This window comes from Talpa occidentalis, unplaced genomic scaffold, assembly GCF_014898055.3.
Source record: "Talpa occidentalis isolate TD23 unplaced genomic scaffold, MPIMG_talOcc4v2.1 talOcc4.7, whole genome shotgun sequence".
Classification (NCBI taxonomy): Eukaryota; Metazoa; Chordata; class Mammalia; order Eulipotyphla; family Talpidae; genus Talpa; species Talpa occidentalis.
The window spans coordinates 90592798-90606667 of NW_023605083.1; the positions used below are offsets into that span (position 1 = coordinate 90592798).

The window sequence follows — 13870 nt, forward strand, 5'->3', positions numbered from 1 at the left end:
GATGACAGTCCTCTGAAAAAAGTCCCTTCCCTCTCTACTCTCAGACCAGTTTAGAGACTCCCCTGTACAACCAGCAGATAGAATCAGTGTGTTCCTTTTTTGGGTAATCCGCCCAGGAACTGTCTCAGACCTCTGCCACTCCAACACCTCTGCCACCTTCATTTTTAGCAAAAGGCCTCGGATGATCAACTCTGTGGGCCCAGCTTTCATCACTGCCACATCTTTTGAGTCCTTCCAGCACCCTCAGAGGACATTACCTTCTTTCAAAAGGCAACCTGCCTTCTGTATCTTGAGTCTATCCTTTCTCACTGCAAGTAACTTATGTTTGAATAATTACCTGAATTGGTCTTGTTGGCAGTCCAAAAGAAATTGGGCTACAGCAAGGACTCCATAAATATCTGTGGAATACCCGATCGAATCCCATCCTGGAATGTGTAATGCCCTCACAAACTACAAACCTCATCGGACTCGGAGATAAAGCCCAGTCCCCAACCATTGCCCCCAAGACAATGCGCTCTCAGCAGACAAACCATCCTGCATTGGATGGGGCGGGGGAGTGAAGGGGGGTGTAGGGTATGGGAGGGGGTGAGCTACAAACTCTCAAGACCTGCCCACTGGGCCCACCAACCACACACAAACAAGGGGTCCCAGCTTCCTAAAGAAGCCCCACAGGCAGGGGTCGGTTCTTCTCTTCTTGGAACTCTTACCTCACGGTCCAGAAGCAAGGTGGCTGAGATCGAGCGTACTAGGTGACTTTATGTGAACTCAACGGGTGAGGGCAAATTTGGGTGCACCAGTTGAAACCATGGCCTGCAAAGGGTATTACAAACACGTGACAAATTAGTGTTCTCTGCAGCTGTACTACAGGAGAGATTGGCGTCTTGGTGCAAAACCCCTGACTGGACGACGAGGAGCCAATCAGAGGGTTGGAAAGGAGGGAGAGCTTGGGTCTCCACAAACCTTGGGTGGTTTGTGACAGTGGCACCTCCAAGGTGCCTTCTTCATTTTCCAGCTCTCAAAACTTCAGGGAAAGGTGGCGCTGGATGATTCCCTGGGGGATTAGAGCATCGGTGCCTTCCTTCTATCCCACAGAGCTGACTACTACCAGTGTTTCAGCACCGGGCCTAACACAGGTCTTAGAGTGTCCTCGTTCAGCAAGTGGTTGATGAGCTGCATTACTGAGGGCCCCTCCCTCTTCAGGTTATCTCCAGAATCATCCCAGTACTGTCCCTTCCCTCTGGTTTCTACTGAGACTCTAGCTCCCATCTATTTTCAGGGGTTCAGGCAGGCCATTTTGGGATAGCTTTATCCCAAAATCTCAGGGATGTTGTGAGGCTATTGTGTATTACTTGGTAATATCTGAATGTTTTTTGCTTTTAAGAATGTGTAAAGGTTTACAGGGTCCAAAAATGGTTCACAAGTTCCCAGAAATTGCATGCACATTTTTTTCTAGCAGTTTTCCTGACTCTCAAAGATCCCTTACCTAATAACTTTAGGAACCTGCCTCAGACCAGGAGTCATTTAGCAAAACAAGTAAAAGTGGAACTTAACACCACCAGCCCCAAAATCTCAGTAGCAAGATGATTAAAAAAAAACAGAACCGACCATGCAGATGATCCAGAATAAACTTACATCAAGTTAATCATAAAGACATGTATATCATACTGTGTATAAAATATATGTTTAAATACACTTGTTATGAAAGACTGAATGACAAAGGATTGCCAAAGCAAGCAGATGATCAAGGACAGTGTAAACAGCTTATGCAAAACTAGAAGCAGAGGAACACAGCACATGGGGTACTTAAGAGTGAAACTCACAAGATGAGGATGAAACTGTCAAACACAATCCTATTAAGACCACAGTGAAACTATGAACCTTGTAATAATAGAAAGGCATCAAATCAGTAAAATTGTAAAGAAATACTTTATTTACTAAAGTGTTAGTATAACAGTAAAACTGTTTAATTAGGGGAGGATAAAAAATGTACATGGACATAGCTTTAAAATTTCTGAATTATTTCTGGGTATATGGGTAGGCCTTTGAGATCATGAGGGCAGGTTTTTCTAATGGGCATGAAATTAAGGAAATTCAGCTTTTCCTTGATTGTATTCTATGACTAGCAATCATAATTATGGCCAGATTTTGAGTCCCAAGTAAACTGAAAGAGGTTGGGGACAAACAAGGAAAAGAGAGAAATCTCCCTGAGGTAACAAGGTGAGAGGGTGAAGAGGCCAGGCAGTGAGGTTGCAGGAGAGTGCATAGTGGGTATAACCAGGTGAACATAATTTTATTCATCATTTCTTTGGGAAAAGCACTACGTTGCATCTTTCTTCTTGTAATGAGATGCGAGACCTCTCACTCATCAAGAATATGCTCAGGTACAAGTTGGTCACAATTGCTTTCTGCGGGGACTGCTAACTGAAGCGTCATTTTTTTCTGCTGAGCAGTGGGTTCAGAAGGAAACTAAGCTGTTGGCAGCAAAGATTGGATATATGGGAAGGGTGCTGATGTGACTGAGTCCAGAGTGGGAGGAAGACAATAAAACCAGTGGCAGTTTGTCCAAGAAGGGACTTCTGAGAACAAAATATATCTGATAGGATTGAAACCTCCTTCTCCACCTCGACTACAGCATCTTGAGTGAAGTCCGTATTACTCTTGGATATTTGTGAAGGGGAGCTGTAGGTGCCGAGTACGGTCTAAATCAATCAGGACTGACAAGGGGTGAATGTGGAAATAAAATATTGGAACACAGGAATCAGAAGTTAAAGGGATAGGTGACATCCAGGTTTCATGTGACGTACAGTGTGGGTAAAATTGAATTTGAACGTGAGCAGTGAATATAGGAATATGAGCATATTGAATTTATAATCACCCTAATGAAATGGGTAAGTAGAACTCCTGCCTCGAGTTTGACTGTTAGAGTTAGAAGTACCTGCAAGGATATGGAAATCATGCAATCAGCTGTTTATTTGCACAGCCCTTTTCTCAAGATGAGTCTGAATCTGAGGGAACACATAATGAGGCACAGAATAAACCCACCATGTAGGTTTTGTGATGATCTATGTTGTCAAGGACATGATTTAAATCCATTATATTCAAATTCATATAATAGTAATTTTTTAAATATGCAAAGAACTTCAAATAAGGCAGTAATGAATCCACTCATCCACAGCACAGCATAGTGGTTAGGAACACAGACCAAGCTGGGTGTGATCATTGTTATTTAACATCCCCCCTGACCCTCATCATCTTTTAAATTGGTGTAGAAATAGCCCACATCACAGATGGTTGTGCAACTCTGTAACTAAAGAGCATTTAACTAAACACTTAAAACAGGTGACTGGGATGCAAATTATACCTTAATAAATGCTTTTTTTTTAAGAGTACCCACATCATAGAGATGCTGTAAAAATAAAACTGTAAACTGTCTGGCACTGTGCCTATACAATAAACACTTAATAAATACTAGTGATTAGTATTAGTGTAATCAAAAGATTAAAGAACACTGAAGATAGTGTTTTTTTTTTTTTTTTTTTTTTTTTAAGAATTAAGGAATTGCTGAGCTGGCTGAAACTGCAGAGATGATTTAATTCAACTCCCCTCATTTTACAGATGAGAAAGCTAGGAACCAGCATATGAAGTACCTTAGCAAGGTCTGCTCTGTCCCTATTAGTACAATTCCCACTACTACCCCCACTTGCCTCAGAAATATGGATGTAAAAAATTAAGGATGTTTCCCCCAAAAAGAAATAACACATAGGAGAACACATAAAACTCATGTAGAGATGTTGAAGAGACAAGGGCAAAGTGAGAGAGGCCTCCTCGCCTATCAGCCAGTGTTCCTGGCAGCGGAGTCCAAGTCATGAGTTAAGTGCTTTGGCAAGGCAAGGCCCTCATCAGTCAGATGAACAGGCTCATCACTGTGGCAGGTGCCTGGTGACAGGGAAGCTGCAGTCTTTTCTGCTGCTTCCTGACACAGGATCTGTCAGCAGCAACAACAGCTGTGGTCTAAAGTGAATGCAGCAGAGTTCTTGGGTGCAGTCAGTCTGGGCAGCCCTAAGTGGGGAACAGCTGCTAAGTTGCTGCTTCTACCCATGCTGAGTAGTCTGGCCTTACCGTTTTATCCCCTGGCCTCGCCTAGCCAGCCCCTGTTGATTCTAAGGGCCTTTGCTTACAATGCTATAAATTGTCTGGCAGTTTCCTCTACTATGACACCCTTTTCAGATGAGGAACCCTAGCAGATGTGAAATGACCCAAGTTTCCCACGTCTTCATTAATGCTAGCATCTTGTAAAGGAACTGGATAGCATGTTGGGAAAATTCTGAAAACTAATAAAAGCTTACTAAATTATTCTCATGCTAAACAGTGGACAGGAGCATGAGTTGGATCTTCTAGCCCACCAGTTCCTGACATTTCAGAGGGAAACAATGAATCGATTCTGTCATTCTTAGATTATGGCAGTGGCATCCCATTCCTCCCTCTTTCCTGAGGAGTTAAACAACTCAGGCTGGATCGATGGCATAGACCCTAACATGTGAGCCACTAGAGGAAGAGGGAAGAGAGAAAAGTAAAAGGGGGCAGAAGAGAATTAAGGCCTGAAACAGCTTTTATGATTTAACTCAGTACATTGACACTTTTCAAGGAATAGTTCATAAAAGTGCCTCACCCTTTTTGATCGTTTTTAAATAAAAATCAAGACAGAGAAGATGTGTCCATTCATTTGATCTGAAGACTTGGGGTGCAGTTATGAACAATAAGTCTGACTTAGCTTTTCCAGAGAAAGCTTTCCTATTTTGCAGATTATTCCATACAGTGAACACTTTGATGCCGGAGGAGATGTGAGCTCCTACTAAAAGTCTTCTGACACTCTTGGCACTCATAAGGCTTCTCTCCAGTGTGAATTCTCTGGTGTATGATAAGCTGGGAGTGCTGGCTGAATGTTTTTTCACACTCATTACACTCATAAGGTTTCTCTCCAATATGAATCTTCTGGTGGAGAAGTAGCTCAGAGTTATCCCAAAAGGTTCTCGCACATTCATTACACTGATGAGGTTTCTCTCCAGTATGAATTCTTTGGTGGACAATAAGGTGAGAGGTTCGCCTAAAAGCCTTTCCACACTCAAAGCATTCATAAGGTTTCTCTCCAGTGTGAATTCTTTCATGTCTAAGAAGTTCTGAGTTCCCTCTAAAGGCCTTCCCACATTCCTTACATACATAGGGCTTCTCACCCGTATGAATTCTAATGTGTCTAATAATCTCTGAGTTCTGACCAAAAGTTTTCCCACACTCATTACATTCATAGGGTTTATCCCCTGTATGAATTCTTTGATGCCGGATAAGCTCAGAACTCTGACCAAAGCCTTTCCCACATTCATTACACAGATACGGTTTTTCTCCAGTATGAATTTTCTGATGTCTGATAAGGCCTGAGCTATGTTTGAAGGCTTTGCCACACTCGTTGCATTCATGGTATCTTTCTTCAGTATGTATTCTCTGATGCTGAATAAGCTGTGAGCTAACCCTAAAGGTCTTCCCACATTCATTACATTCATATGGTTTCTCTCCAGTGTGGATTCTCTGGTGTAGAATAAGGGCTGAATTCTGACTGAAGGCTTTACCACATTCCTCACATTTATAAGGTCTCTCTCCAGTATGGATTCTATGGTGGTGAATAAGGTGGGAACTCTGAATGAAGGCCTTTCCACATTCATTACAAGCAAAAGGTTTCTCTCCAGCATGAATTCTCAAGTGCCTTCGAAGGCTTGAGTTAGTTCCAAATGTTTTTCCGCATTCTTTGCATTCAAAGGGTTTTTCGCCACTATGAACTCGCATATGCTGGATAAGATGTGAGTTCTGATTAAAGGCTTTCCCACATTCTTTACACGTATGAGGCTTTTCTCCCACAGAACTTTTCTGTGTTTTGTTAGGTTCTAAATTCTCTATGAAATTTTGACCAGAGGTAGCAAATGTACTAACTGCCTCTGCGATAGTATCTCCCTGATGTGTGATCAGATTCGGGCTGGGAGTGCAGACTCTCCCACTCTCACTATTCTCCTGGTTTTTCTCACCTGAGGGTGATTTTTTAAAGATAATCAACCCTGATGCAAAGTCTCTTTCCTGTGGAGACATCTGCTCCATAATCTCTTCTGTGGAATCTCTTGAATGCCCCTCCAACATGTCTTCAAACTCGTGACCCTGGTAAACCTCCTTTGGAAGTTTTTCTAATATTGCCCCACGTGGTTCAGATTCTTCAAAAAGTTCTTCCTTGGGAATTACCTCCTTGTTCTCAGTTCCCATCTCACAATCTGAAATGAGAGAGGGTAAGTACGTGAAGTGGCCATATCATATTTAAATGAAGTTAATGCTAGAGGAGTAAGGAGCTTTGACATGGTCCTGACAGCACTCAAATATAGTCCTGGTATCTGATGAAATGACAGACACTGTCGAAGAGACAAAAAAGATTTAGGATTACAGTGGACATGCTAGATATCAGATGTTGACTGAAAAGAATGAGAAAAGTTACCAGAGAGGGAAATGGATTGTAAGGAAATGCTGATAAAAGTTCCAAAATACTAACAGTAGTTGTGGTGGAAGATTGGTAAGGAAAACATTTAGGGAAAATGGTGTCCATATTGACAGGGATATGGAAAAGATTAAGAGATGAGGGCCTCCCTGGTGGCACAGCGGGTTGAGCACAGTGCTGTGAAGCTGCCTGCAGCCTCTGCAGTGCCAGTTTGTTCCTGGCCGGCCAGGGAGCTACCCACATGGCGCGGCAGATCTCTCCTGACTCTGACTCGCCCGCTGCTCCCCTCAGCAGTGTTTTCAGTTCATTTGCTTGTTCTGCTCCCCATTCTGTCTCTGGTGAATCCTCTGCCTCTGGCCTGTACCCCAGCTATGGTACAAATAAAAAACAAATCTTTTAAAAAAAAAAGAGAGAGATGAGGAAAATTACAAATTAAGTGAAATAACTGTTGGATTAGAGAGGAAGTAATCACTAAGTGAACCAGCAAGAGGAACTATCCTTAGTCCAGTCCTGTGGTACTCAACAGCTCTGAAGATCAGAGTATTACATAGGGGTTACTCCTGCAAAATATTAACATGTGCCATTAGTTAACTACAATGAGCACAGAATTAATTACTTTTGTCTCACATTTGGATGAAGTAAGTTTCTAGTTTAATTTGCCACATGGTTAGTAAACTGCATCAACACCTACTTTTCCATACAGATTTGAAATGCCAGCTATACCACAGTCAAATGTCCACATATATTTGGGTCAGTTTCCTGACTGCATTCAGTCCTATATACCTGTCATTTCCAACTCTAATTTGAAATTGCTTAACCTACTGTATTTATTAAAATTTTATAAAATATTAAGAAAATTTCTCTCATTAGTCTTTTTCCTCAAATATTTCCTTCCATTCTCATATTTTTCCAAATAAATTTTAGTATTATTTTATAAAATTTCCTAACTTCTTGTGATTTTTTTTGCATGCAGTCTTCTTGATTTTTACATATTAATTCTAATTAATTCTGTAATTAGAATTAATATGTAAATGTTTTACAAGTTTTTTTCCCTTTTTTTCTTTTCTTTTTTTTTTAAAGATTTATTTATTTATTTATTTATACAAGCACTGAGTACAGCTAGAAGCGCAGGAGGGTGAGAGAATTCGCCAGAGCGGGGAGCAGAGCAGGCAGAAGAACCGAAGTACACTGCTGAGAGGAGCAGCAGGCGGCAGGAGAGGTCTGCACGCCATGCAGGACCCTCCTCCAGTGGCCGGGGAGCAGCCGGGGATCAAACTGGCGCTGCAGAGGCTGTGGGCAGCTTTACAACCCAGCGCTCAACCGGGGAGGCCTCTTTTTTTTCTTTTTTCTTTTTTACTTTTTAAAATTTTTAAATTTTATTTAATTTTTTTTTACAATGTTTTCTTAATACTATGACCCTTTTTTAAAACTTCTAAAAGGATGTGGCACAGATTTTTAATTATCTGCCCCCAATATCCATTCTTCCCCACCTCATCAGCTATAGAATAATGAATTTATTCTGTGTAGTGATGAGCCTAACTAGAGAAATATATTCCTCAGCTTTCTTTACAGAGCTAGGCTTGATCATGTGACCAACTTCTGGCATATGAGACAGTACAATGCAAATGTACTGTCCCAAATGTACTTCCCAAATATGAGAAGTTCCCTTAAAGGTGAAGGGATACATTTCTTCCCATCTTCTTCCATGCTGGGCCTGGCACATGAAGTGATAGCTGGAATACCAGGGGCACACCTGATAACTGAGGCCCAGAGCTGGAAGGATCCCGGCTCCCTGATGACACCATAGAGCTGCAATACCGGCCTTGAACTTGCCTGCCTATGGACTTCTTTCATCTAGGAGAAGTAAGCTTTTGCCTTGCTAAGTCCTCCACCCTTCTTAAAATGTATTTATGAAGACAAGCCTATTGCTAAGAGAATGAGCCTGGTCTCTGTTCAGGTAGTAAGCAACCTGAAGCTAATACTGAAATGGCCCTTTGCCTAGGGCAGTGCATTTGTGCATGACAGAAAATGTGAAAAATATAAACCGCCCAACAGTTAAGTTTTCACTATGGAAGGTGATTCTCCAGTGGAAATAAGCAGCTATAGGACTTCATCCTGGAATGGTTTTTAAGCCAAAGAGTGATATGTCCCATAGTCAAATAAGCATTTCAGATAGATGCACACTAGTTCCCATTTGGTGGCTGAACTAGAAAGCAGTAGGCCTGGACAGGCAAGGGGTGAACTAGGGCAACAGTAGTGGAATGAAGAGGAGACAAACTACAGAAATATTCCAGGGATCAAATTATGTAAGTTGGTGTGTGACTGGATATAGGTTGTAAGGAAGAGGAAGTTGTGAAAGATGGGTGACCAGAATTCCCTTTATTTTGGAATGTAATTAGGTGAATAGCTGTATCACCTAGGATGGAAAGACTTGAAGCAGCAGCTAGTTTGGGGGGTTAGGGGAGGAAGGGGAGAATGATTAACTGAGCTGTGTTTGGCAGAAAAATTGCAAGATCCCTACGTAGAAGTCTCAAGGAATCAGTCAAAACACATTCATCTAAATGTTAGAGCAGTCGGGACTAGCGATACAGATGTGAGTACTCAGCATAAATGATAATGTACATAGTGTAGCAGCTGTCAGATTGAGGACAGAAACCTAGAAAGCCAAAGATAACATTTGAAAGTATACTCCAGGGGGCCTCCCGGTGGCGCAGCGGTTGAGCGCTGGGTTGCGAAGCTGCCCACAGCCTCTACAGTGCCGGTTCAATCCCCGGCTGCTCCTCGGCCACCAGAGGAGGGTCCCACATGGCGCGCAGACCTCTCCTGCCGCCCGCTGCTCCCCTCAGCAGTGTGCTTTGGTCCTTCTGCCTGCTCTGCTCCCCACTCTGGCTCTGGTGAATTCTCTCACCCTCCCGCGCTTCTGACTGTACCCAGTGCTTGTATGTATAAATAAATAAATAAATCTTTTTTTAAAAAAAAAAGCATACTCCAGGGCCTCCCTGGTGGTGCAAGGGGTCAAGTCTCAGCACTATGAAGCTACCCGTAGCCACTGCAGCACAAGTTTGATCCCTGGTCAGGGAGCTGGCCCACATGGCACAGCAGACCTCTCCTGTCTCGCCTACTGCTCCCCTCAGCAGTATATTTCAGTCAGTCCACCTGTTCTGCTCCCCACTCTGTCTCTGGTGAATCCTTTCACCATCTCCCCACCTCTGGCCTACACACCAGCTCTTGTATGCATAAATAAAAAATAAATCTTTAACAAGAATAAAATAGAAGTATACTCCAATTATCTTCCATTTTCCACCTCCCTGCTCCACCAGCCGATCTTTCCACCTTTCTCCACCCTACTGTCTGCCCCAAAACCCATAGATCCTCAGGCTTCCATGTGTGTTCCATCAATGGAAAGTCTCAGCAGGGCTCCAAGTAGGAAGAAAAGTAAGGTTACAGTATCTATTTTCCTGCTGCTTCCTGTGAGATCACTTTTGGCTGGTGGTGTCCATTACTCCCCTCAAAGAGTCTCTCCTACCCAATCGTATCACTGTCTGGGTTCCAGTAACCTTTCCTACTTCTTATTTTTTCAGGTCTGGGGCTGGTGATCACTGTTGCCAGCCCCAGGTACCGCTATAGCCTGCCCACGCCTGTATCGTCTATAATTAGCCTCTTTACAAATAAACCTTCCTCAAACTATTCTAATTTCAGTGAGTTGTTTCCTGTTCAGATCCTAATAATGAAAGGATGAAGAGAAGCCTGCCAAGAAGAGAAAGAATAATGAAGCAGAAGAATCAGAAGACTAGGTCACAGAAGCCACCAGAGCAATGGCAGTGGGAACGAGAAGGTGTTACATACAATTGAGAGATCCGGTGGGATAAGAACGAGATAATGTATAATGGGTCAACAGGTGGTCATAGAGGACCTATGAAAATAGGTTCAGTGGGATGGAAGAAGCAGGAGCCAGGTGACAGTGAACTAATCAATGAATTTGCTCCTTTCAAAAACTTTAGATGCAGCGTCAAAGAAGGATTTTATCTGATGGGAGCGATTTGAACGCGTTTATTTAGAAGAGCTGGTGCCAGTAGAAAGACTGGGATAATGGGGGAAGGGAGGGAAATGAGATGACTGAAAAACAAATGAACACCCTGAAAAGCAGGAGACTGAGGTCAAGTACTGAGGGAAAGGGAAAGTGGTGATTTGGAGGTGACTTCTATAGCTCTTTTTTCTCTCTACTGCCCAGCCTCCAGTCACCCACGGGCTGGTGGTTACTGCCACCGTGCTATCCTACAGCCTCTCCAGTCACTCATGGGCACAGCCCTGGTCACCTCCCTCCCAACACCTGGAAGGAACCTGATCTCCTACTGGACCTGAAGTCTTAGACACTCTTTGTGCTACTCCTCAAAATGACCTGGAATCTTCTTCAACTTTTTCCCTTAGCATCTTCCCTAATTTTCCCATGGAGTAAGGGTAGGCACTCCAAAGCTGAGTTTTTCTTTTTTGTTGACATTTTTTCAAATCATAGATGTGTATCTACATAATTGTAAGCCCCCAATTGTAAAGAATTTAGCTATCTTCTTTATGGTACCATCCGAGCTGGGAAGTACTATCTTAAATAAACTTCCAATACTCATCCAAGAAGTTCCACAGGCTGGATTTTCAGTCTCTATTTCTAGCTCCAATCTGGTTCTTCCTTTTCACTCTCATCTTTCCCATAGTTACCTCTTTTCCATCATCCAGCTTTTTATAAAGTCATGTTCATAGAACCAACATCTATACCATGGCATAGGGAAAGTCATTTGTCCACAATAAAACATGATACAAGAGATAGAAGTTAGGTGTGTATCTATCCTAACTTCAAGATTGGATTCAACATTCAAATCCATAGTCTTTCCCCAACTAAATATGACCCTTTCTGATGATTCTTCTACTGCACATTATGCCAGTGACACAATATTGTCATTTGTTAAATGTTGTTTTGCAGGTAACTTCTCATGTACAAATTAAAGCTGATCTCCATTTGGATGATTTTCCCAGAAGCACAAGCACACATCAGGCCTGGTGCCCTTATGAAAACACTCCACTACTCATAGCCTTAATTCAAATTTCCAAACATGAATTTTTTCCTTTGTTTTTCACTTTTCTAAATCTGAAATTATCTGTTTCTGGAAAGAAAAGATGGAGATGCCACCTGAGGAGGAGGATGACCACTCCTAGTCCTGTCTTGGGGTCAACAAGCAGTCCTCTACTGGGTCTCCATAGTTCAGAACAGCATCTTTAACTCTGCAGACCTGCATTTGGTTTTGTCAACATATCCTAGGAAAGCAGGCTCAGAAAATCTCCTTCAAAAAAACACCAATACATTAACCAGATACCCACCTATTAATAATGAGAAATACAACTTAGAAAGTAGAAAGCACCACATTGCCTCGATAAAAATCTATATAGGAAGCCAGATAAAACCCTGAAAATTGTTAAGTAAGCTGCAATTATAGCAGGAAGATGTTTAGCTGAATGATTCTTAAGTAATGGTTCTGAGCCTGGACCTAGGTTAGATGCATAAGAATCAACTGAGAGGGCCACCCTGGTGGCACAAGGGATTAAGCACCACACCATGAAGCAATCTGCAGCCTCTATAGCACAAGTTTGATCCCTGGTCGGCCAGAGAGAAACCCACATGGCGGGGCAGACCTCTCCTGTCTTGCCCGCTGCTCCCCTCAGCAGTGTATTTCAGTCAATCCGCCTGTTCTGTTACCCACTCTCTCTGGTGGATCCTCTCACCCCCCACATCTCTGGCCTGTACCCCAGCTCTTGTATGCATAAATAAATAAATCTTTAAAAAAAAAATCAACTGAGAAATTAAAAACACTAACTGGTGGCCTAGCAGTTAAGTCTCAGCGCTACCACCATGAAGGTCCACCACCAAGGCCTGAGTTCAATCTCCAGACAGCAAACTAACCAACACGGTGCAGGAGACCTCTCCTGTCTCACCCACTGCTCCCCTCAGCAATGTGTTTCAGTAGATCTGCCTGTTCTGCTCCCCACTCCGTCTCTGGTGAATCCTCTCACTCCCCACACCTCTGGCATACAACCCAGTTCTTCTACATAAATAAAATCTTAAAAAATAAAAACACTAACTTCCACATCCCATTTCTGACTTCTTTTTTTTTTTAACTACTTTTTTTTTTTTTAAGATTTATTTTTATTTATTTATTTATACAAGCACTGGGTACAGTCAGAAGCGCGGGAGGGTGAGAGAATTCACCAGAGCCAGAGCGGGGAGCAGAGCAGGCAGAAGGACCGAAGTACACTGCTGAGGGGAGCAGCAGGCAGCAGGAGAGGTCTGCGCGCCATGTGGGACCCTCCTCGGGTGGCCGGGGAGCAGCCGGAGAGCGAACCGGCGCTGCAGAGGCTGCAGGCAGCTTTGCAACCCGGCGCTCAACCGCTGCGCCACTGGGGAGGCCCCTCCATTTCTGACTTCTAAGAATCAGAATCATCCATATTTTTATCAAGTGTCCCAGGTAGTTTTGTTGCCCAGCCAGGTTTGGAAACCACTGTGTTAAAGTCTTAACTGCAGTTAACCCATCCAACCTGCTGCATCCATCTCTACCCAAGGTCTGGCCTACCAAGCAGATCAATACATGTGTAAAGCAGTAGGAAAATAAATACACTGCCAGTTACTGCAGTTCTGATATCTTTCCTCCTACCTTCTATCTGGACAGTGCCTACCCTAAACTTCTAAGAGTAGATAGGGGATATAATACAGTTAATTAGATCCCCTCTTCTGAATTAAAAATCATATTTCTCCTACATTTATCAGCTGACTCCAATTATTGTGACTAGACCTGAAATTGTCCAAATTTCCTACATCAAAGTTTACAGCAATCTCTTGTCACAGTATCACTTAATCCTTTAAACATGACAAAAATTATGATTTGTAGTAAAGTATATAGACATGAATTTATGGACAGTCTGATTAGGTCTTTTGAAAACTCTGGTGAAAGCAAAGATTTGAATTTTAAAGGCCCAAGAATCACTTACTTCTCCTTAACAAACTGTCCCTTTGTGTGGCACTTCAGGTTTTTCTATCCAAGTGATGTGCCATGGTAAAGTTAAAGTACGCAGGGGTGAGAGGTATGTCTCTTGTAAAAAAAGAAAAAGAGCAATTGTGAAAAAGGAGGTTAAAAAAAAAAAGAGAAAGTTATAGGCTACAAGCTTATTCTCAAGTAGATCAGTGATAGTCAAGGATACAAACTGAAGAATCTAGAAACTGCTTTCCACTCAACAATTATAGAAAGTGTTTGTGTACCCCCTCCAAACACTTCAGTTTGAAGACCATGGTGCTACACCTTTTGG

The 13870-nt window shown here is 42.6% G+C and overlaps 1 protein-coding gene across 8 annotated transcripts in view; it reads right to left on the reverse strand.

Annotated features, from left to right (window-relative positions):
- Positions 1-13870, reverse strand: part of ZFP3 (ZFP3 zinc finger protein) — a 49423-nt gene that overhangs the window by 31654 nt on the left and 3899 nt on the right. For 6 of the 8 annotated variants that reach the window (XR_008549449.1, XR_008549452.1, XR_008549448.1 and 3 more), the window contains exons 2-3: positions 4670-6308; positions 708-810 (exon numbers count right to left, since the gene is read on the reverse strand). Coding sequence is in view for 2 of the 8 variants with exons in the window: in XM_037492692.1 (XP_037348589.1) it covers positions 4804-6300 (1497 nt within the window). In the remaining 6 variants the exon portion in view is untranslated. Of the gene's footprint in view, positions 1-707; positions 811-3527; positions 6309-13870 lie in introns of those variants that run through there. The other 2 variants (XM_037492692.1, XM_037492691.1) reach the window with 1 other exon arrangement.